Genomic DNA, 21,069 nt, shown 5'->3' with positions numbered 1-21,069 from the left:
CCCTCCAAATCCAGTCTTTTATCAGAATTCAAGAACAATAGTGTTTATTGAATGCCTATTACACAAACCTCTTTTCACTGGGAATATAATTCCAAAATCATTTCATGAAGTACTCAGAAATTATTTACATTTTTCTGGGTACAGTGGCACAGGCCTGTAATTCAGAAGCTGGAGAGGCTGAGACAAGAGGATCACAAGTTCAAAGCCAGCCTCAGCAAAAGCAAGATGCTAAGCAACTCAATGAGATCCTGTCTCTGAATAAAATACAAAATAGGGCTGGGATATGGCTCAATGGTCAAGTGCCTCTGAGTTCAATTCTTGGTCCAACCCTCTCAGAAAAAAAATCATTTAAATTTTACAGGTGTAGAATCTGGGGCCCACAGAACATTTTTCCAATATAGAATGTGCCTAGTAAGAGCCAAGATTCAAATCTGTTTTGTTCAAGTTAAGGAATCTAGAAACTCAGCTTTTAGCTACTGAGGCACCCCACTTCCTAAAAAAGGTAAACATGGGTTTAAGAGGAAGGCAAAAGACTCATTTCCTTTTCTGCAAAAACTTCACCAAGGTAATTTCTGGCCAAGCTCAGAAACTGTATCATATATCCTTATCTCAAAAAGATACTAAATATTTGCTTTTATTTGAGTAGGTAATATGAGTGAGACTAGGAGAAAAAAAAAGATCTCAACACATAAATATGATTAGACATCTGAGTTGGTCCTACAAAATAATCTTTTCTATTTTCAAGTCATTTAAACACTGATATGGTGCGATTTGTAAATTCCCTTTGTACCTATTCTAATCATTTTGTTTTTCTGCTTTTATTACTATTCTATTTTTTTTTGTCCTCAAATATGAAGAATTCACCCAAATCCAATTGCATAGTTGAGGATCACATAGTGAGTCATCATCTACTTAGAAACTGAGCTGTTTCCATGTTTTCTTTGCAATGCCCTTGGTTCTAATGCAATTACTTCTTTCTGATTCTCCTCCTCATTCTAACACATCTTGGGGGTGTTTCTTATTATTATTTTTTCCTTGGTATTGAGGTTTGAATCCAGGATTGCTTTACCATTGAGCTACATCTCCAGTCCTTTTTATTATTATTATTATTTTTTTAATTTTAAGACAGAGTCTCCTTAAGTTGCTTAGGATGGCCTTGAACATGCATTCCTCCTGCTTCAGCCTCCCAAATGGCTGGAATCACAGGTGGACATCACCACATTGGGCTTATCTACTTCACCCCTCAAAAGAAAGAGCAAAGAAAGAGATGTAAACAGTATTCCTATGTATAGTCTTGGAGTTTGAACTTCTCATAAAAATCACTTGGAATCAAGATGTAGAAAACCACTCAATATAATAATTACATTATAACACAAGTTCAGAATTTTAATATTTTGTTTGCTATTAGTAGTTTATGATGCATTCATATAGATGTACATCCAAAAATAAAGTTTCCTTACTAAAAGTATACACCCTGAGTTCTTTTGTCTTTTTATGTCTCTACTTTTGATAAGAGGTAATTCAAGGATTAGAATCAGGCGAGAACCAGAAAGAAGTAATTGCAGGTGAAACCAAGGGCATTGCATGGAGAAAACAGATACAGCTCCATTTCTAATTCTACATTAAAACTTCTGGAGCACTTTTCTAACAAATCCATAATTGTCTTTGATATTATCTCATGCTCCTCCTCCCCCCCCTTTTTTTTTTGTTACTGAGCTATTTCCCCTAGTTATGTCAATTCTAAGTGTTTTAATATCTATGAGAGGGGAAACGAATCTTGATCTAACAGAATAGTCTCGGAAGTACACAGACCATCCAAAGGAAGAGCAGAAAGCTGGCTCCCTATTCTTCCACCCTCTCCCACAGGTCTTCTAGCTTAATGAAGTGCTTATGGTAAAACATGCCAGTTTCCCTAAGTAGATCCTCTCCTCTCACATATCTTTCTCCTCTGTTTAATTCCAGTATTTTTAATTTATTTATATGAGACCCTTACATTAGCCACACGGCTGCCAAATGGGATCCAACCCACGTTAATTCTGTCCCTCTCCGTTTTAAGTCCTTATTCCGCGGAAATAAAATCTAGCAGATATCATCAGGGGTTTGGAATTTAGAAGGAAGTCTGTTTAATCCTGCCTCCATCAAGGATGCAGCATATAGGACAAAGCAACGTCTGGCTATTTTCAATGCAAATTGCAGGACTTGAGTTCCCAGCAAACAGCGCAGGGTACAGCCCCAGATGGAAACTCCCAGCCCCACTGAGGGGGAAAAACGGGGTTTTACGGAGACCTGTCCCTTAGGGCTTAAAAGCGCGTCCCAAGGGAGCTTCGCTTTCAGTTCTCTAGGAAGTTCGGAGCTGCAAGAGCCCAGCTACTCACTCGCTGAACCCAGGCTGCCTGAGAGTAACTTCGCGCTGCCTGGAGCACGGGTAAGGCTAGTTTGGCTCAGTGTTCGCCCAGGGCAAAGCTGGCTAGGGACAGACAGACTTTCATTGGAAGTCACTGTCTACCTCTGACAGCTGGCTGTAGGTTGCCCCTGCTGAGCGGCGCGGAGGTTGCAGCGCTTAGTCTCGGGACAGAAGGTAAGCCTCGGGACTGCTTTTCACAGCTCGCTAGGGACAGCAAACCCAGATGCAAATGACTACGGACCATTGTACTCAGGAGTGGGTAGCGGCTGACCACAGGAGAGGCAGTGTTCTCTGCAGGTCCAAAGTACAAGCCGGGCTATTCCCGGACGTGCCTGGGCTCTGGGGGGGTGGGGAGAATCGCAGAGCGTCCGGGAGTCCCCAGGCGCGCCTGGCGCGCGAACTTGTGCGCCCGGGAGAAGAGCGCTTACCATGGAACATTGTCTGCGGGAGGCGGGCGTAGTCATGATGACCGCAACTGCAGCAGGAGCACGCTCTCACCCATAATCACTTCCAGGACCATGGTCTTCCGCGGAGTTGACACAAGTCCGCGCTGGATAGGCCAGTCTCTGCAGCTGGTTTCTTTCACCCACGGAGCGCCTGTTGTTTCATCCATCCCAGGAGGGGCGGCACACATCACAGCCTGGCTCTGTGCTTTGCCTTTTCCATAACTTCCGTAGGATCAGCCGGCAGTGTACTTTCAGTTTCTTCTTTCGGCTTGATCTGTAGGATCAGTCTTTAAGTTTATCCTCTGCACGCCTTTACCATCTCCTCACTGTTGGGCTCCCGTGTTCTTCCTTAGCACTTCCCATGAACCTGGACCAGGACCAGAGGGAGGTGCAAATTTGCCAAGTACCGCAGGAGAAATCAGGTGGCCTTCTGATTCAGAGCGATTCAGGGTAAAAGACTTTTCAGATGACTCTTAACCGCCTTGGCAACTCTTGGGCCACCGAGAGCTAAAACCATTGGTTGTTAATGTGTCCCCGAAAACCACAAATGTGCAAGGCGAAAGCTGGGCAATTGCAAGCGGACGCCACAGAGGAGGCGTCGCCGCTTCTGCCGCGGATGTGACAGACGTTGCCAAGTCATCTTATAAAAAAAAGGAAGTGAAGAATGATTAAGAGGATCACGCCCTCTGCCTCTCCAATCTCTCTAATCAGTTTCTTTCTCTCTCTTTTGTACATGTACCTGCTCAGGTGGGACCTTAAGGAAAAACAATTCTGCGGCCCCATCTAATCGGGTAGGTAAGTGCTACCTTTAGATAATCAAAACTCAACTAAAGTGGAGGACATGGAAAATTACTCTAACTTCCACATGCGTATCTGACATGGATGGCTAATAATTCCAACTATCCATTTTGATTGTGTGTCATTGAGGAGTTAATTTCTTCTTAGACCTGAATTACCCAAGTATTTCCTGCTTTAGTTTTGTTTCTGATACTATTTTGCAGAAATCCTGCTTAAATGAAGTTGGGTTATGTAAACCAGTAATGATAGGAGTAAAGGTTATTGTTTATTTAGCATTTGCTCTGTGCCAAATATTGTGTTAAGCATTTTACATATATTGTCCCATGCAAACCTTTCTATGAGGTAGAACATTTTCTTATTTGCACTTCACATATGTGAATCAGACACTTCCTTAAGTGATATGCCAGTTTACTTAGAGAGAATTAAGACAAAAAAACCTGCTACATTCTGGCTCCAAAGTTCATGTTGAGAATACTTGTGTTAGAAGGAAGACCTTGCAAACAGTACAAGTATATAGAAATTGATGCTGGGAGGAGGATGACATCATGTGGGCATGCCACTGCCCCACAGTGGGGAACTCAGAAGAGGTTTCTGGAGTTGTGACTTCTAAATTGACACATGAGCAGGAATGAACTTGGATTTGGTAAAGAGCTTCTGTAATAGTGCAGCAAGGAAAAGAGACAAAGAATGAGGAGGGAGATAAAGAAAACAACAATGAATTAGAGAGTTAGACAACTGACTCAAGCCTGAAACTTGGATCTTTTGATTCATCTTGTCTTTTTTTCCCCACAACTAATTTATTGGCAAATCGTCTCAGTGCCACCTCCAAATACACCCTGGCAGATGACTACAAAGGCTGTCCAGGGAATCTTCCAGCTTTCCCTCTCTCCCCAAACCCCTTCTCAGAGAGGCATGATACCCTCTGGCCACTTCCCACTGTGTACCAGGTCCTCAAGGCCCTGTGTGATGGGATCCTACCACAGTCCCTGTTACCCATTTCAACCTCACTATGCTGCAGTCATATCGGCCTTTTCTTCCCTGTGCCCAGGGAAGCTTGCTTCCATTTAAAACAGTGTGTCAGCACATGGTTGGCATTCAGTATTGCTAATTGACAACATGAGAGAGAATGATGGCATGAAAATTGCTCTGTGGCAATATTGTGCTAAGCATTTTACATATATTGTCCCCAAATATGCAAAACTTCCTGTGAGGTAGAACATTTTCTCATTTGGTTTCACAGGGGTGGAATCAGAGACTTCCTTAAGTAAATGTGAGAGTTCCTAGCAGAATTAGGACAAAAGTAGAAAATGTATAGTGAAGGCAGAAAGGAACTAGAAGAAAAGTAGAAGAGACAAGGGAAACAAATGAGACCAGGAGACAGAACAGAATGGGAAAAGCCAACAATTTTCAATTTTTTTTTTTTTTTGGAAATAAATGAGGAGTAGGGAGTAGGGAGAGATGAAGCTGAAGTGACTGTTGAATATAAATTCTATAACAAAGCATGCCTGGGTTACTTATTAGTTATTTAAATCTCTGACAGAAGCATGGAGGCATGTAATGACTCATGTCTTGCTCTTTTTCCTCCCTTCTTCTGTTTTCGAACATTTCAGGGACAGGACACAAGAGCATCCATCAACAACTTGCACAGGAGGAAATCTGTCTTCCTTTTTGCAATCACCATAAAGCCTGGCAGAATAAGGGCCTTTGCATAAGCAAACTTTGGGGGAAAATTATTTAGAGTTCCAGGAGAGATGTAAATTTCTCACTGGACACTGCCTTTTGAAGAGAATATTCTGAAAGCATTTGGGATTTTCACGATTATGTTAATAGATGCACCTTCTAACTACATTAAATTATAGAGAATTCTATCACAAAATCAATATCATTTGTAAAAATTCCCAAAGCCTTAAGTTAGCTATTGTAATTTTGATTAATTGAATACAATTATTTATCTCACAGATGGGAAAGGATAAAGGATTTTTAAATTGCTAAACTGCTAATGATTTATGATTAAAGAAATGGAGCAGTTATTATTATGCTTGCTCATTTTTAGAACCAATGAGTTGTGCAAAAAAGCCAAAAGGAGACAAATATAAATTTTTATGAGTTATTATCATTAAATTTTAAAAGGGAAGATAATATTCTTATAATAGAAAAATATAAAAATGAAATGATGTCAACCTAAAGAGAAAATTGTTGTAAGTTAACCAATTTCTTTTTAATGTTCTACAATCTGCAGTCAAAATGGTCAGTTATTATTTTTAACCTGAAAATATTTTCCTATTAACTGTACTATCTTTGTCCAACTTAATATGACTACTCTTTATAGGTAGGAATCTGAATTCTATATATTGTACTAACCCTATATATTTTCTGAAGTTCCTGTGATTTAATTTTCCAACCAAATATTAAATTTGTTTCAAATACACACATGCATGTACACAGGCATGCACACGCAAAGACAATGTTAGGGACATGGGCTCTATGTAGTTCTGCAGAGCCTGTGCTTTGAAGAACCCCTCTTTTGTTTACTACTCTGCTGTCACTGTGTTAAAATTCTTAATTATTTTTGAACATTTTCACTTTGCACTGGGTCTCACAAATTCTGTAACTGGTCATGCACTCTACAAATGTTGTTACACATGAATAACGATACATGTCTTTAAGGTGGCTTCAGTCTGGTGTGAAAAGCAAATGTTAAATTTGTAATTCCAAGAATGAAAAATGTTTGGCAAGGAAAAGATGGCATGTTATTTTTAACCAGAGATTTAAGATAAGTTAAATCCATTTTGTAGTGAAATAAGGGCCCAGAAAAAGTTAATTGACCTGTTCAATGGAAACAAAGCAACTAGAGGAGTGAATTACCTTTAACTCTAGATCTGCTCTGTTTGATTTCCAAGTCTGAGCTTGGGAGAAAAATTTGAATCTTATCAAATGACTACTAGGCATCTATTTACATGGTCATGTTTTTTCTTGTAGCATTACTGAACAAACCATACATTTAACATAATGCTGAATTTAAATTGCTAATATTGGGATTTTGAAATTCTACTTACAGTCAGGGTATGTTTGTACTTCATATTCAACTTGAATTGGCCTAGTTTTGTCAGATTTTGCTAACTTCATAGTAGGAATTGGAGTATCATTGTTTGTAAAAGTTGCATTAAAGCTTTCTATAAACTATTTTTTTTCTGGAAGAGTTACTGGAGAATTCAAAAATAAAACATACTTCATTTTAGGGAACAAAATTCAGCTATAGGATGAGACTGTCAGTTTTGAGTATTTTAAGAGACAAAATGAAAAGATTTGTTCTCAAGGCTTAATCAAAATGGCCGTGTCAGAATGTCAGGAACTCTGTTGGAGATGTACGTGTCAGCATACTGGTGATGGCCAGAGTCATGGAAATGAATGAAATCACTCAACCTGCATATTAGAAAAAGAAAACTTGTGCCTGGAGGAATCTTGAAATACAGCAACACAGGGTAGATGGGGACAGTGCCTACTGGCAAGTAGTGGCAGAAAAGTCGGAAAGTCAGGAGTCAGCACCCCAGAAGGCAAGGGAGGACAGAATTTCAAAACAGAGTAAGCAGTTAGTGTTTCCAGAAGTCACAGAGAGGTTGAGCAAGATAAATGTTGAAAAATATGTCTACTAAATTTGGCAGAGCAGAGATTATCCATGGTCCTCATGACAACAGTTTGAGAAGAGCAGTGTACATAGATTTGTGGGGAGCGAGGGAAGAAGGAAATAAAGTGAGAGGGAACAACTCTTTCAAGATGTATGGTAGCAATAAAAGGAAGAGAACAATGATTTGAAAGGTGAGTAAGGAATAATGGAAGCTTTAGTTATCAAGGAGCACTTGAGAATACTTACTAATTAATTAATAAAAAGGTTTAGTCCAAGTAGGAGAGGATAACTCAAAGAAACCAGAGATGGCTGACTTGCTTTTCTTATATTCTCTTCATTTTTGTTTCCGTTTTAAGTTTTTCCCTTAAACTTTATAATTCTAAAGTTCTACCCAATGTCTAATTTTATACTCTTTTAAAAGTGATCCTTATGATAATCGCTTGTATATTGCTGGAATAATGGTCTAAAAGAGAAATCTAATATTTCCCAAGTTACCTATCTGAGTGAGCAGCAGCTATAGCTTATGTAGTTTGCATTATGTGACCCTTTTGTATGTCAGTAATGTGTTGTTGGCAATCAAACTTTCTTTTATATGCCAGATTTTAGAGGAACTATGCTCTTAACCACGCCATTTATATATATAAAAAAATAAGTAGAGAAGATTATACCTACAACAATTTTCTTCATGCACAGTATTTGAAATAAATGGGAAAACATTTTGCTTAAGTACACGGACAAATCCCTTTATAGTATAAATTCACTATGTGAGAATATTGGGTTATTCTTGGGAGACAGCAGTGACTGTCTCACACAACTTAAAATTCTCTGAAGTCAACAGGATGCCTTTCAAGTTACAGACTCTATCCAGGTAGGACCTGTGGAAAACAGAGACATCAAATACACAGATCTTGGCATGCTTTCCTTATAGATAATCAGTATCTCAGTGATGTTAACATCAAAGAATATTACAGTACCAATTACTGACTGATATTGATATGGCAAAATTCTAATACTTTATAGAAATTTAGAGTATTTTTTTCAATGTGGAAAGTCATCTTTTTTGAATCCCTTTATTGTTAGATTAGAAAATTAGTGCAGTCTTCTTCCCCTTCCAGCAGGTTTGTTCCAGCATATTTCCTATTACCTTGGACTCTTAGTACATCCATTAACTCATATATATGACATGGAGTGATTAGATATTTTGCAAAATAATGAAGTTAACAAACATCAACCTAAGTGGGATGTGGTGGTACATGTCTGTAATCCCAGCTATTCTTGAGGCTGAGGCAGGGGGATCCTAAGTTCAATACCAGACTAGGCAATTTAGGGAGACCCTGTCTCAAATTAAAAATAAAATTTTAAAAAAGGGACTGGGGTGTAGCTCAGTGGTAGAGTGCCTGTAGTTCAATTCCCAGTACTATAAAAATAAATAAGTAAATAAGTAGATAAATAACAATCTAGAAAGATTTTTGTACCTTCCTGAGTTCCTGGGGTACTGGTTTTGCTCTATACCAATTATGTTTTAATTAACTAGCATCTGAAAAACCTGGAACTACATTCACATGAGCACAAAAATTGTCAAGAGTCTTAAATACTAAGCCATTGAATACAGTGTGTGAGACAATGATTTCTTCAAACAAGGGAGTAGAATGTCATTATTTCTTGAGTAACATGTCCTATTAAATGGTGGCGGTATCCTGTGATTTTCTTATTCCTTTTACCTTGTCAGAAATTCTCCCTAATTTTTGACCCAGACGTTTTCTTCTCATGTCTCTTTATAAGATTTTTTATGACCAATTAGTTTTTTTGATTTTCCTTTGTAAGACATTACTTCAAACAGTGAAATGTGTGCTCTTACTCTCTTACTCTCCCTTCTCTCCCCCCACCTCTCTCCCCCCTCCCCACCTCTCTTCCCCTCCTCTCCCCCCTCCCTCCCCTCCTCTCTCCTCCCCTCTCCTCATCTCTCCTCCTCTCTCCCCCTCTCTCCTCTTCTCTTCTCTTCTCTCTCTCTCTCTCTCTCTCTCTCTCTCCCCCTCCTTCTCATCTTCTCTTCTGCGACTGGCCGCTACAGTCCTCCTAATAAAATCTCAGAAAAATGAAAAAAAAAAAAAAAACAAAAAAAAAAAAAAAAAAAACAGTGAAATGTGAAATTTTCTATTTCTTCTTATTTGTGTTTTTCAAAATAATACATCATTTTCATTCTCTGAGACCTTTAAACTTTTATCTAGATTGGATAAATAGAATCACTTTGATTCTAATTCTAAATTAACCCAGATTATAACTTTTCAATTCTAAAGTAAATTCTGTGAAATTAGGATCATTTACTAAATATAAATAATGTTTTTACACATTCATTTAATGGGTTTTCTTTTTAAGCTTTTCAGTATATATATTTTTTCCTCTTTGTTTTCATGCTCTTTTGGCCTAAAATGACACCTAATCAATAAACAAAATGAAACTAAATATTATTGCATACACTGTGTATGCATTCAGAAATGATCTAACAATTGGGACTAGAGGTATTTTGCAGGCATTCTTCAATAACAACCATATTTAAATCAGCAACTTTAAAATCCAAATGCATCCAAACCAAATCAAAACAAAACATCAAAATTGAGGATTTCCAACAGTCACAAAGATCAGTATCCAAGTGCAAAAAAAAAAAAAAAAGTTTGCAAAGTTCAAAGAAATCTCATAATATTGAATCTATAAAAGCACCAGGAAATATCTATTAATCAGGTCAAATTTAGTTTTGTTCCTGTGCTGTTTTAATCTCTTTAGAAACTACTGTCTTTTTACTTTAGATTTCCCTAAATCTTTATAGGCTCTTGATACCCTTAATAAACTCTTGTTTCATTGAATTGATTTTTATTTTTTTTAGTGCGAGGCAAGCACTCTACCAGTGAGCTACATCCCCAGCTATTTTGACTTGAAAGTGACTTAATACAAATCCTTTTTTAAATTTTTCATATAATGTCTTTATTGAATATTAAATTGCAAAAGGAGATAAGCTTTTTGGCAAATCTGTTCTTGCAAGTAGACCTTTTTGGCAGATATTTTGCTAATTTCCATTGTTTAAGTGCAGCTAAGTCACTATGCCATATCAGTAAATGGAATTATCTGGAACTTTGCTTTTCCATGACAATAAGTTCTGACTCAAACAATATGTATCACCTCCCACTCAAAAGCTAATGTGTTTTAAGCATGATCCCCAGTACAGCAAGGTCAGAGGTCAGAGCTCTAATCACTGCTTAAAAGCCTCACCTTTGGAACTTACTGCACTGGGGATCATGTCTTCATGAAAGGAGCTTTTCAGGGGACACTTCATATCTAAGCCATAGCAGTCCCCTGTGTGAAATAGGTTGACTGTGTTGAAACTATATTGTAATTGTTTGAACAATTTTATCCCCACAATGTGAGACCATTGAAGGCACAAGTGACTCTCCTATGTGATGTGTTTTGAGTCTAGCACAGTGCTTGTCTTGCATCAGATGTTTGATGTGTGGTTTCAGGATGAGTGGACGCTTCTTGTGTTATCACATGAGTAATGTGACTAAGTCTTCTGTTTCCTAATGACAGACCCCTATTGGTGGTTTTATTCTTAAGCACTGTCCCCAGACATCAGGGACACTCAGTAAGAAAATAACCAATATCACATTAGTGGGAAACACACTTATGATTCTGATTTTATCAACTGGTAAAGAAGATATAGATTAATTAGAATACCTCACTCTTCAGAACTGACTCCACCTTTTAGATACATTCAATCTAGTCATATATTTAAAAAACAAACCCACTGATAGGATTATATAATTCATATTCTATATCAACAATGGTTAAGTAGCTACAGGGATATGTTCAAAACATGATTCTAAGCATGTGGGACACCCTATCATAAGTTGTTTAATATCCACAAACCTCATAAAATCTTGATAGAACAACACCATATAGATGAGGCTTTCTTTTTTCCTAAAATGGTCTTCAGATGGATCTAATATTAGCCAGACGTGCTTGTGTATGTGTTCTACATTGAGAAATAGATATGCTAAAATAGGACCATGAAGAAGAAGGTAATTTAGTTAAATATAGATAGCCTCTTACATGAAACATTTATATCAACCTTTCCCTTTAAATAATACGATTAAATTGAAAATGTTTTAATTTTTATTGTAAGATCAGCTTTAGTTGCTTTGTCAAAGTTCCTCTGATACTTCCCCAAAACAAACAAGACATTTCAAATTGAGGAAAGTGACTCTAAATAGTATTCCAGAATTGCTTGGCTTTATTTGCAACATTTGGTTGATGGGAATTATTTAGTAACAGCAATATTTCTGATGACTAATAGTGGTTTCTAGGTGGCATTGTAAATAAAATTTGTAAGTGTCTTGGAGATGGAAGGTTATGTTGCATAAATTGAGTCCATAAAATATGCTTTATAAACTAGTGGAGGTGTCAGTTTTCTTATTAATTTTGAAGTTTATTTGTGCTTTGTAATTGTGAATTTAAAATACATTTTCTATAAATTGGATGAACAATAATTTAATGACTTCCATACTATATTAATGGACAAATAAATATTTGTACTTATTTGTCATTCATGTTTTAACTCCTCCATGTTATTCAATATATTTTTAATACTTTAAAGTATACCCTGAATATGAAATACAAAATATTTCAGTAATGCTGATAGGGTAGAGGGCCACAGGAGGAAACTGTGCTCTAAAACTAACAATTCATGTTGGGCCAGGTACACATTGAACAGCAGTATGAGTATTTGTATATTATGTATCTCATTTATTAATATAAGATGTTATGAATATTTAACAAGGTGGAAATTTTATTTTCTGATTTTTTTTTTTCATTTCAACATTACTTAGGGAGTTTATGTACCTATTTTATAATCATGCTAACATTCCTCAAAATGTTCCTTGGAAAGTTCTCTTACAGTAGGTTTCAAGAGTCTCCTGCACAAGGTATTTAGAATTATTGTAGTTTAATAATGTGTTTGATTTTTGAAAACATGGAGAAACAATTTAGAAACAAAAAAATAGATTTTGGAATTGGGAAAAAAATTATGACTCAATTTGGACAGTTTCCCAAATTCAAATGCCTCCAAAAACCAGGTAGGTAATACAAACCGAGTGCCTTGAGCCTTCTGGGGACTATAGTGGCTAGAGAGCTCAGGCCTTGTCTAAAGGTCACTAGAATGCAAGATCAGCATTACCCAACTTTCCAGTCTGGCAGGCTAGGCTGAAAATTGGCATATTTTACTGGACCTTCCCAATTGTCAAATGTTGGCTCAGTTCTTTAAGAACTTGATTTGTAATCTCTGCTTTACAATAATCCCTTTTCATAGAGTTTATACCCTGTACAGGTTCTACTTGAACTTTCCATGCATTCAAATTTCTGTGCAGAGAGTGTTTTTCTCACTAGTTTATTTAGAGCATATGACAAAGAGTGAGAGAATGAGTACACAGAAATCATATGGTCTCCCCCAAATGAAATAGCATTTACTCTCTACCTTAAACTCAAATGATTTTCTTTATAGCATTTATCAACATTTGATACACTGTATCTTTACATATTCATTTATTGTCCTTTTTCCTAACACTATGGTACAAATTCCAGAAGAAATTTTAACTGTTTTTTTTTAGATCCTAGATCATAAATGGGCAAATAACAGACCATTAAAAGTCTATTGAGTGTGGAATATGAATATTCCACAGATAATCAACTATAGGTGAGAAGTAACCAAAGAATTATGCATACTGGAACTGACTCATCCTGGCTTGTGAGAAATGATTTTATGAATATATTCTCAGCTCTGCATATAGAAATGTACCATTGGTTGCTAAGGTCATCATAGTGTGATTAATTTCACCAAGGAAATTAGCAAATGATACAAATATTTTATCATGTTCAGAATAACACTGGATACAAAAGTTGTGAAATACTGATTAAAAGAAGCCCTTTCTAATATTTAAAGCCTTCCAGTAAAGGAATGACCTGTCTGACAGGGAGTATTTATCCTGGTGAAAGAGTCACTTTTTTGAGACTACACATGGTAAAACTTTTTCAGGCAGTAGAATTGCTGGATCACAGGATATGTTGCTCTTTGAAAATAACCTGCCCCTCTTCCTTTGAAAATAACCAGCCCCTCTTCCTGTGGCTACTTTGAAGAATTTTCCGACTGTCAATGGTTTTTCTAAAGTTTTACTATGGTATTTTTTTTCTTTTTTTTTTTAATATTTATGTTTTAGTTGTAGTTGGACACAATATCTTTATTTTATTTATTTATTTTTATGTGGTGCTAAGGATCGAACCCAGGGCCTCGGCGCACGTGCTAGGCATGTGCTCTACCACTGAGCCACAGACCCAGCCCTTAGTATGGTATTTCTAACTGTGGATTTCTTTCTATTTATACTGCTTAAAATTTATAGACCTTCTTAAATCTATAGACCTTCTTAAATCTATCTTTTAAAAGTTCAGAAAATCTTAGCTATTATTCTTTAGATATTTTCTGTACCACATTCTTTGTGTTCTGTTCCTGGATTTATCCTCGTTCATTGTTCCATCAAAGTCTCCTATGTGTCCCATATTTCTATTTCTTTGTTTTCTAATACTTCACACTATTTAGTTTCTTCTAATCTTTCGTCCAGTATTATCATTTTTTTACCATGTCTAATCAAGTAGTAAATACTATAGACACTTTTTTCAAAGTCACATTTTTTTTGTCTTTGATTTTGATTTGGTTCTTTTATCAAATCTTCTGTTACTTTTAATAGTTTTAAAATATCCTGTTGAAATATTTAAACTTTAAAAAAAAATTATTGAATAAAATAAACTTATGCTTTGTGGTGAGCTGCCTCTGCCACTTATGCAGATTATGGTCGCCATTACAAGATGGTGCTGGCTCCGCTGTGGTATGTGACAAACAACTCCTTATTTGGGAGAGTTGGCGCATGGTTTTTCAGCACCCTATGAAAAAGTTCACGTGGCAGCTTCGCATTGGGGCTTGAGATGCTATATTAAGGCTGGGAGGGGCATCCGAGGAATTAGTAGAAGAAATATCAAGGGCCTGAATAAACCGCTGAAAGAAGATTCCCGAGTTGCGTCTTCCTTGCGGGCAAGGGGTCGCGACAATGCTTCATCATGTTAAATTTTATTTATGATAAGATTAGAGTATCCAATGTCTGTGGATGTTTCTTCCTGCTTTTGTTTCTGTTTGGTTTCACTCACAGGTTCTTGTTTCTTTGTATACCTGGTAGTGTTTGCATGCTAGACATTGATTTTGAAAAATTATTTGTAAAATTAATTAGAATTTCTAGGATGATGGGTATCTTCCTCCAGAGAGGAATTTTGTTTGCTTGTTCTGTGTTACTGGAGGCACTTCCAGTCTGAGGCCATCTTAATCTGAATTCATGCTTTAGTATTTCTCAGAATGTCCTGAGGATGGAAAGGAAGCTAAGTTTATACAAGGATTGGTTTACTTGGTTACTTCTTACAATGAAGGCATATCTTTTTGGTGTCTCTGTTTAAAACAGTGAATAATAATTTTTGGTAGGATCAGACCTCAACTTTAATACTATAGGCTCATGAGATCAAAAACAGTTCAGCTGAACTTCAGAGCTTTTCCTTTGCATTGTTAGCTTTACCACTTTAGCTCTTGTCTTCTCTCTCAATTTATCCATTTTCTTGTTAATGTAAAGGTGCTTTGAAGATTTTATTTTTATTTCATTTAATGTTTTATATTTCTACATTTGGAAGATTTTTGTGGACTCATTTTCTCCATTACCCTAAGTAAGAGATCAATATTTTGAGAATTTCCCTTAATATATTCTTATCCTTATTTTACCCTTATACTTATAAAGAGTAGTTTGCTTGGGTATAGAACTCCCAATAATTTTCCTTAGAGATTTTTACCTTAAGGCATTCTCCCAGGTCTTCTAGACTAAATATTCTTGAGAAGTTTAATTCTGATCTTAGTTTCAGATGTGACCATTTCTTGTCAGTGATTCAGTAAAAATTACTAGATTCATCTCTTTATCCCCAGTATTCTGGATTTAAATAATGTGCTTTTCCATGTGCTTTACTTCATTTGTTGTATGTTAGTCTATCTGAGTCTGGAGACTTATGTCTTACAATTGTGGCAGACTTCCTTTTATAATTACTTATCCTCAATTTTCTTCCTCTCTGGCCCTTGATCTCCCATTAATCAGATAATGGACTTCCTGAGATAATTTTCTGACTTTCTCATACTTTGTCTTCCATTATCCACTCTTTTTTGTTTAAATATATGAGGAAATTTTTATTTTATTTTCCTAGCCTTCTACTGAATTTTAAATTACAACTTATATTTTTTATTTCCAAGAGTTTTTATTCTTTGTTCATTCTTTTATATAGGGCCCTGCTCCTTTTTGGTGGCTATAATGTTTGTATTTTTTATGTTGAGAAGATTTAAATGTTCATTTAAATGACAGATTTAATGTTCATTTTCTGCATGGATTATCTTCATTTATTTGAGTCCTCCCCTTTTAAAAATTGTGTTCTCTATTCCTCTTGTTAAAAGCAGAGAAGGTTCTTCCAGTTGCTATAAGCCTGGGTAACGAGAGGGAGGTAGAGAGGTCTAACCTTTAAGTGCTCAGACTTCTCCTTAAACCCCTTAATTTCTGTCTTTTACCATAGTCCTTCTTCCTCTCTGCTTTCTGTACCAAAGTTTACTACCTCGTGTTCTGGGGTTCTCCAAAAAATAAAACTTCAGACCCTTGGAAGGGGATGGGAAGATGAATGAAACAGTCTCTGCATATTTCTGTGTGATAGGGCTGTGGGACTGGGCTCAAAATAAGCTACAATATAGTGTCTGGACTTTTAGCTAAATCCTTTACTCCTACCTTCCACAGAACTTGAGAAAAGGCCTTCTATTAAGGAGAACCTATTCTCTTCTAATTTATATCTTCTCTCCAGGTGCTCTTTTGCTTACAGTTTCCTTCACTCTGCTAAGTCAGTTACCATGTCCCATATTTAAAAAATTTGTTGACATGTCTCATGTGTTATGTTTCCTCCTGCTTTCAATATTTTTGTCGAATTTTGTAATGTTTTAAATTTTTTTTTAATTTAGTTTAGTTGTTGATAGACCTTTATTTTATTTATTTATACATGATGCTGAGAATCGAACCCAGTGCCTCACATAATGCCAGGCAAGTGTGCTACTGCTGAGCCCCAGCCCCAGCCTGAATTTTGTAATTTTTATGTCTATAAATTTTGGGAAGTTTTTAAGTCAATCATAGCAGAAATAAATGCATGCTTCTACCTGTCATACTTAAGAGAGCAGGTGAAATTATAGGTTTCTAAATGCTGAGATCTCCCATACTTTGTCATGTTCTTTTATAGCCACTTTATGCTAATTTTCAGATCCACATTTCCAATCCAATTTCAGTTCTGCTACTACTACTACTACCACCACCAACACCACTAGAAATGATTAAAGGAAAACATTTAAATAGCACTTATTAAATGCCTGCCTTCTTTTAAACACTTGGCATGTTTTCTCATTTAAGCCTTCACCCTCTGAAATAGTGTAATAGTTATCTATTGCCACAATAATGCTGTGTTAATAAACCACTCTAAAACTTAAAATACATATAAAAATTGCAAATTACAAAAGTCATTGTGCTAATCTGAGCCAGGTTCAAAAGTCATTGACTGGGTTCCCTCCCTGGTCCACTGACTCGTTGGGTGTGAGTGGGGTCTGTAGGATGCTTTGTAAACTATGTGACCCATCTGTGTATGGCCCATTTTTCAGAAGGCTGTACTGGGTTTACCACATGGTTATATCAAGGTTCCAAGGAGAAAGAGTGGAAGCACACATTGCCTCTTGAAGCTCAGGTCTCCTAACTCATTTCTTACATATTCTTTTTTTTTTCAATGTCTATTTTTATTTATTAACTTGCAAACATATTATACATAAAGGAGTTAATCTGAATGACCTATGTACAGAAGTCACAGTTCTTACCCTCTAGAACTTTACATACCACTTGGGACATAGCAAAGTTAGAAACTAAAACTGCTCATGAGAAAAAAAAAATGTGACTAATCCTTTAAGTAATTTAACTCAAAACAGCCATTTTAACACTGCATGATTTTCACATATAATATTGTTTTAAAGATTCAATAATACGAAAAAAAGAAAACATAAGAATTCAATTCTATTAGAGAAATGGTGGAATAATAAAGGAAGATGATGAAAGTGGCAAAAGAATATACTGAATTCACAAAGGTAAAAGATATATGAACATCTTATTGACATATAAGAGTACAGAAATCGTTATACAATCTCCTCAAAAGTTACTAAGACAATCCAATATCACAACATTACTTTCCCTAAAATTACAGGATGCTGCTTTTTATTTTACACTCATACAACTCTTCATACAAGATAGTGCAAAATTTAACATTTTAACCACAATTGGTAATTCTACTCCCCCTCAAGAATTATAATAGGTACTATTTCACAAAATTTAAAAGAGGAAAGCTCTGCTCTATTTATTGAATAGTTTTATATCACTGATAGCCACTATCTGAGTGATTACACTACTGAAATTTAACTTCTAATGTATTGTAGGCTTCTCTTATCAGTAAAAGTACTTCCTGATCTATTTTCCCTCAGTGACTTATAGCTCTGTAATAACTTGAAACATATTGCTGCCATTATCTTCTATGCTTTTATATGTCATTTCTCACATATTCTATTGGAAGAAGCAAGTCAAGACACTAGCCCAAGTTCAAGGGGTAGGGGAAAGACTGCTTCTTAATAAGAAATTCTACAAAGTCAATGTACTAAGTATAGGAGTAAAGAACTAGGGCTACTTTTTACATTTCTCCCCACAATAGGTATTATTTTTAACCTCTTTTTAAAGATAAGGAGACACTAAGATAAGACATGACTTCAAGGTCATGAACTAATGAAATTGTGGCAGTGCAGTTTCAGTATGTGTTGTTCACTCCTAAGCTGTATCTTTTCCCTCTCTCAATTCAGATATCAAATCAGTTCAAAGAGTGATAGAGGAAAGGCAAAAGATGGTAAAAAATATTTTGAAGTTACTCTACAGAAAGAATAAAAAGATCCACATAAAGAAGGCAAAACAGTGTCACTACCAAAAGATGACACTAACAATCCTACTCCCTTTGTGAAACCAGGCTAGGTCTGCATGTAGCCTGTGCATGTCTGAAAGAGAAGTTCTACTGTTGAAGGTGGTTGACTTACTGGAGGCTGCAGCTTGTGGGAACCCGTCTCATCACTTTAACTGGAAGGAGGCCACAGTATAGAAAGAATTTGCTTACATGGATAAGATCTTGGTGGTATGAACAGCTAAGAAAAGGGCGTTTGCAATTTCTTCTACAAGCTGTAATAATAGCTTTAAATTCTGCAGCTTGGATGAATAAGTTGGTTTATGATACTTAGTTTTTATTAGATGTAATATAATGATATAATGCATGATATAATGCACTTCCCCTCCTGAGTGAACATAAGAGATATTCTCAAATGTGTTATATGGTTGGTATTCTTTATATTTAACATTTTAAAAAAAATTCTACTTTCATTATAGTCTGTAATAGCATCTTCCTTGACCCCTCACTTCCCAATTTTTCTACCTTCATTTTTTTATAGCAGCCATAGTAATCTGACAAAATGCATATGTGATAATAGCACTCTTTTGCCTAAACATCTTCAGGAATCTCCATATGTTCATAAAATATTACTTCACTATTATTTTGAATATTCATTCTTGGCATTATTAGTGAATTGGAACTTTCATATATTTATTGAGCACTTATTTTGTTACTTATGATATTTAGTATTTCTTCAATAAAATGACTATTCAAAGGCTGCCTATTTTTGTATGAGGCTATTCATATTGATTTAAATTATATTAAACTTTTATACCATTGGTGATAAAATGTTTCCAATTTATTAGTTGCCTTTTAATTTTATGATATATTTTAATACTCAAATGTTTTAGAATAATCTGTCTTAAAATTATTTTGCTTTTCCCATTTTTATAATAAAATGTGATAGACTGACATTTCTGTTTTTTAAAAAATTTCCTCTTTTTAAAGCATGAAATTCTGTAGTCTGTTGTGATTTATCTGTTTTTGGTTGCTTTCCTTTTTTAATTTTTAATTTTTGTTTGTTCTAACAAACATCAGGATACATTTTGATTCATTTTACAAAAATGGAGCACAACTTTTCACCTCTGGTTGTATATGATGTAGAATCACACCATTTGTGCAATCATATGTACTGAGGATAAAGACGTCCACCTTATTCCACCATCACTCCCACTCCCATGCCCCCTCACCTCACCTCACTCCCCTCTGCTCAATCCAAAGTTCCTCCATTCTTCCCTTGCCCATCCCACCTCCTCGAATTATGGGATCAGCATCCATATATCAGAAAAAAACATTTGGCCTTTGGTGTTTAGGGATTGGCTTATTTCACTTAGCATGATATTCTCCAACTGTATCCATTTACCTGCAAATGCCAGAATTTTATTCCCTTTTAATGGTGAGTAGTATTCCATTGTGTATATATACCACAGTTTCTTTATATATTCATCTATTGAAAAGCATCTAGTTGGTTCCACAGTTTGGCTGCTATGAATGGAGCTGCTATAAACATTGATGTGGCTGCATCACTGTAGTATGCTGATTTTAAGTCCTTTGGATATAGACAGAGGAGTGGGATAGTTGGGTCAAATGGTGGTTCCATTCCAAGTTTTTAAAGGGATCTCCATACTGCTTTCCAGAGTGGTTGCACTAATTTGCTATCCCATTTTGTGATTTAACTTGGTGCATGCTGTCTAAGTAGGGATATAGTAATGAATATGTTCATCTTAAAATTTAACTTGACTCCTTCTCCTAATTAAAAGACAGTTTTAGTGGTGTGTTTCTGAATTATTTTTTAATCTGCCTTCTTGGGATATTATTTCACTTGGTTAAGTGAAATAATCTAATAATTTACAATTGTGGAGACTTTCATTATGCTTTAATATAAATGGTACAGTTAGTGAAAATTTCTCACTATGTTTTCAGTTACATGCCACAGGTTCTAATATTTATACTAGGATTTAGTAATGTTCAGTTCTTTCACCAGCACATGTGGATGCTCCTCCTTTGCCACAAAGGTCTGATAAGGAACACAAGATCTAAACAGTCTACAAGACAGATTTTACACATTGTAATTAGAAGTGTCTCTGAGTGGTGATGCCTATGTGTGAATGGAGGGGAGAAAACAGAAAAACAGAGATGCAGAGAAAGGGCGGGGGTGGATTTACTTACCAAATCAATAGTCTTCTGATTTAATAGAAGTTATTTCTCTTTTGTAAGATAGATCACCCATCCTGCTTTTCCCAAACTCAACTTGGAAAGAATTTTTAATGCTTCTGGGTTATAATGGTTCTGGAAAGAAGGCATATGGGTCTACCTAGTATCAACAACAAAGAAAGCTGGTAAGAGCAGCCATATTATCAGTTTTCTGTATTTGTAGAAAATACCAAATCCTACAGTGCTAGCTCAAAATCCTTCTAACTATTTGAATTTCCCAGGAGAGCATGGTTGAAACTATACCAGGAATTAGTCAACTGGTTTAATATAAAACCCTTAAGAACAAATGCTTTTTGCTTTAAAGATAGGTCTTCTGAATATTGACAGGGTAACATTTCTAAACTTCTCAAGACTTAGAACATTTCTTTAAATAATCTATTTGCCTTTCTTTAATGTTTGAAGATTATTTATTA

At 35.8% G+C, this 21,069-nt stretch overlaps 1 protein-coding gene and 1 long non-coding RNA gene across 5 annotated transcripts in view; one reads left to right on the top strand and one right to left on the bottom strand.

The window, feature by feature from the left end:
- Window positions 1-2,967, bottom strand: part of Il7 (interleukin 7) — a 53,241-nt gene extending 50,274 nt beyond the window's left edge. The window contains exon 1 of one of the 2 annotated variants that reach the window (XM_005338038.5): window positions 2,833-2,967. In XM_005338038.5, coding sequence (XP_005338095.1) covers window positions 2,833-2,842 — 10 coding nt within the window. In that variant the 5' untranslated portion in view covers window positions 2,843-2,967. The remainder of the gene's footprint in view (window positions 1-2,832) is intronic. The other variant, XM_078016991.1, reaches the window with a different exon arrangement.
- A 411-nt stretch (window positions 2,968-3,378) lies between these two features.
- Window positions 3,379-21,069, top strand: part of LOC120892965 (uncharacterized) — a 31,182-nt gene continuing 13,491 nt past the window's right edge. The window contains exons 1-2 of one of the 3 annotated variants that reach the window (XR_005737822.2): window positions 3,379-3,645; window positions 5,259-6,831. This is a non-coding gene — a long non-coding RNA (uncharacterized LOC120892965). Of the gene's footprint in view, window positions 3,646-5,258; window positions 6,832-21,069 lie in introns of those variants that run through there. The other 2 variants (XR_005737823.2, XR_013423937.1) reach the window with 2 other exon arrangements.

Source organism: Ictidomys tridecemlineatus, chromosome 7, assembly GCF_052094955.1.
Source record: "Ictidomys tridecemlineatus isolate mIctTri1 chromosome 7, mIctTri1.hap1, whole genome shotgun sequence".
Lineage (NCBI taxonomy): Eukaryota > Metazoa > Chordata > Mammalia > Rodentia > Sciuridae > Ictidomys > Ictidomys tridecemlineatus.
This window is presented reverse-complemented; position numbering and strand designations above follow the sequence as displayed.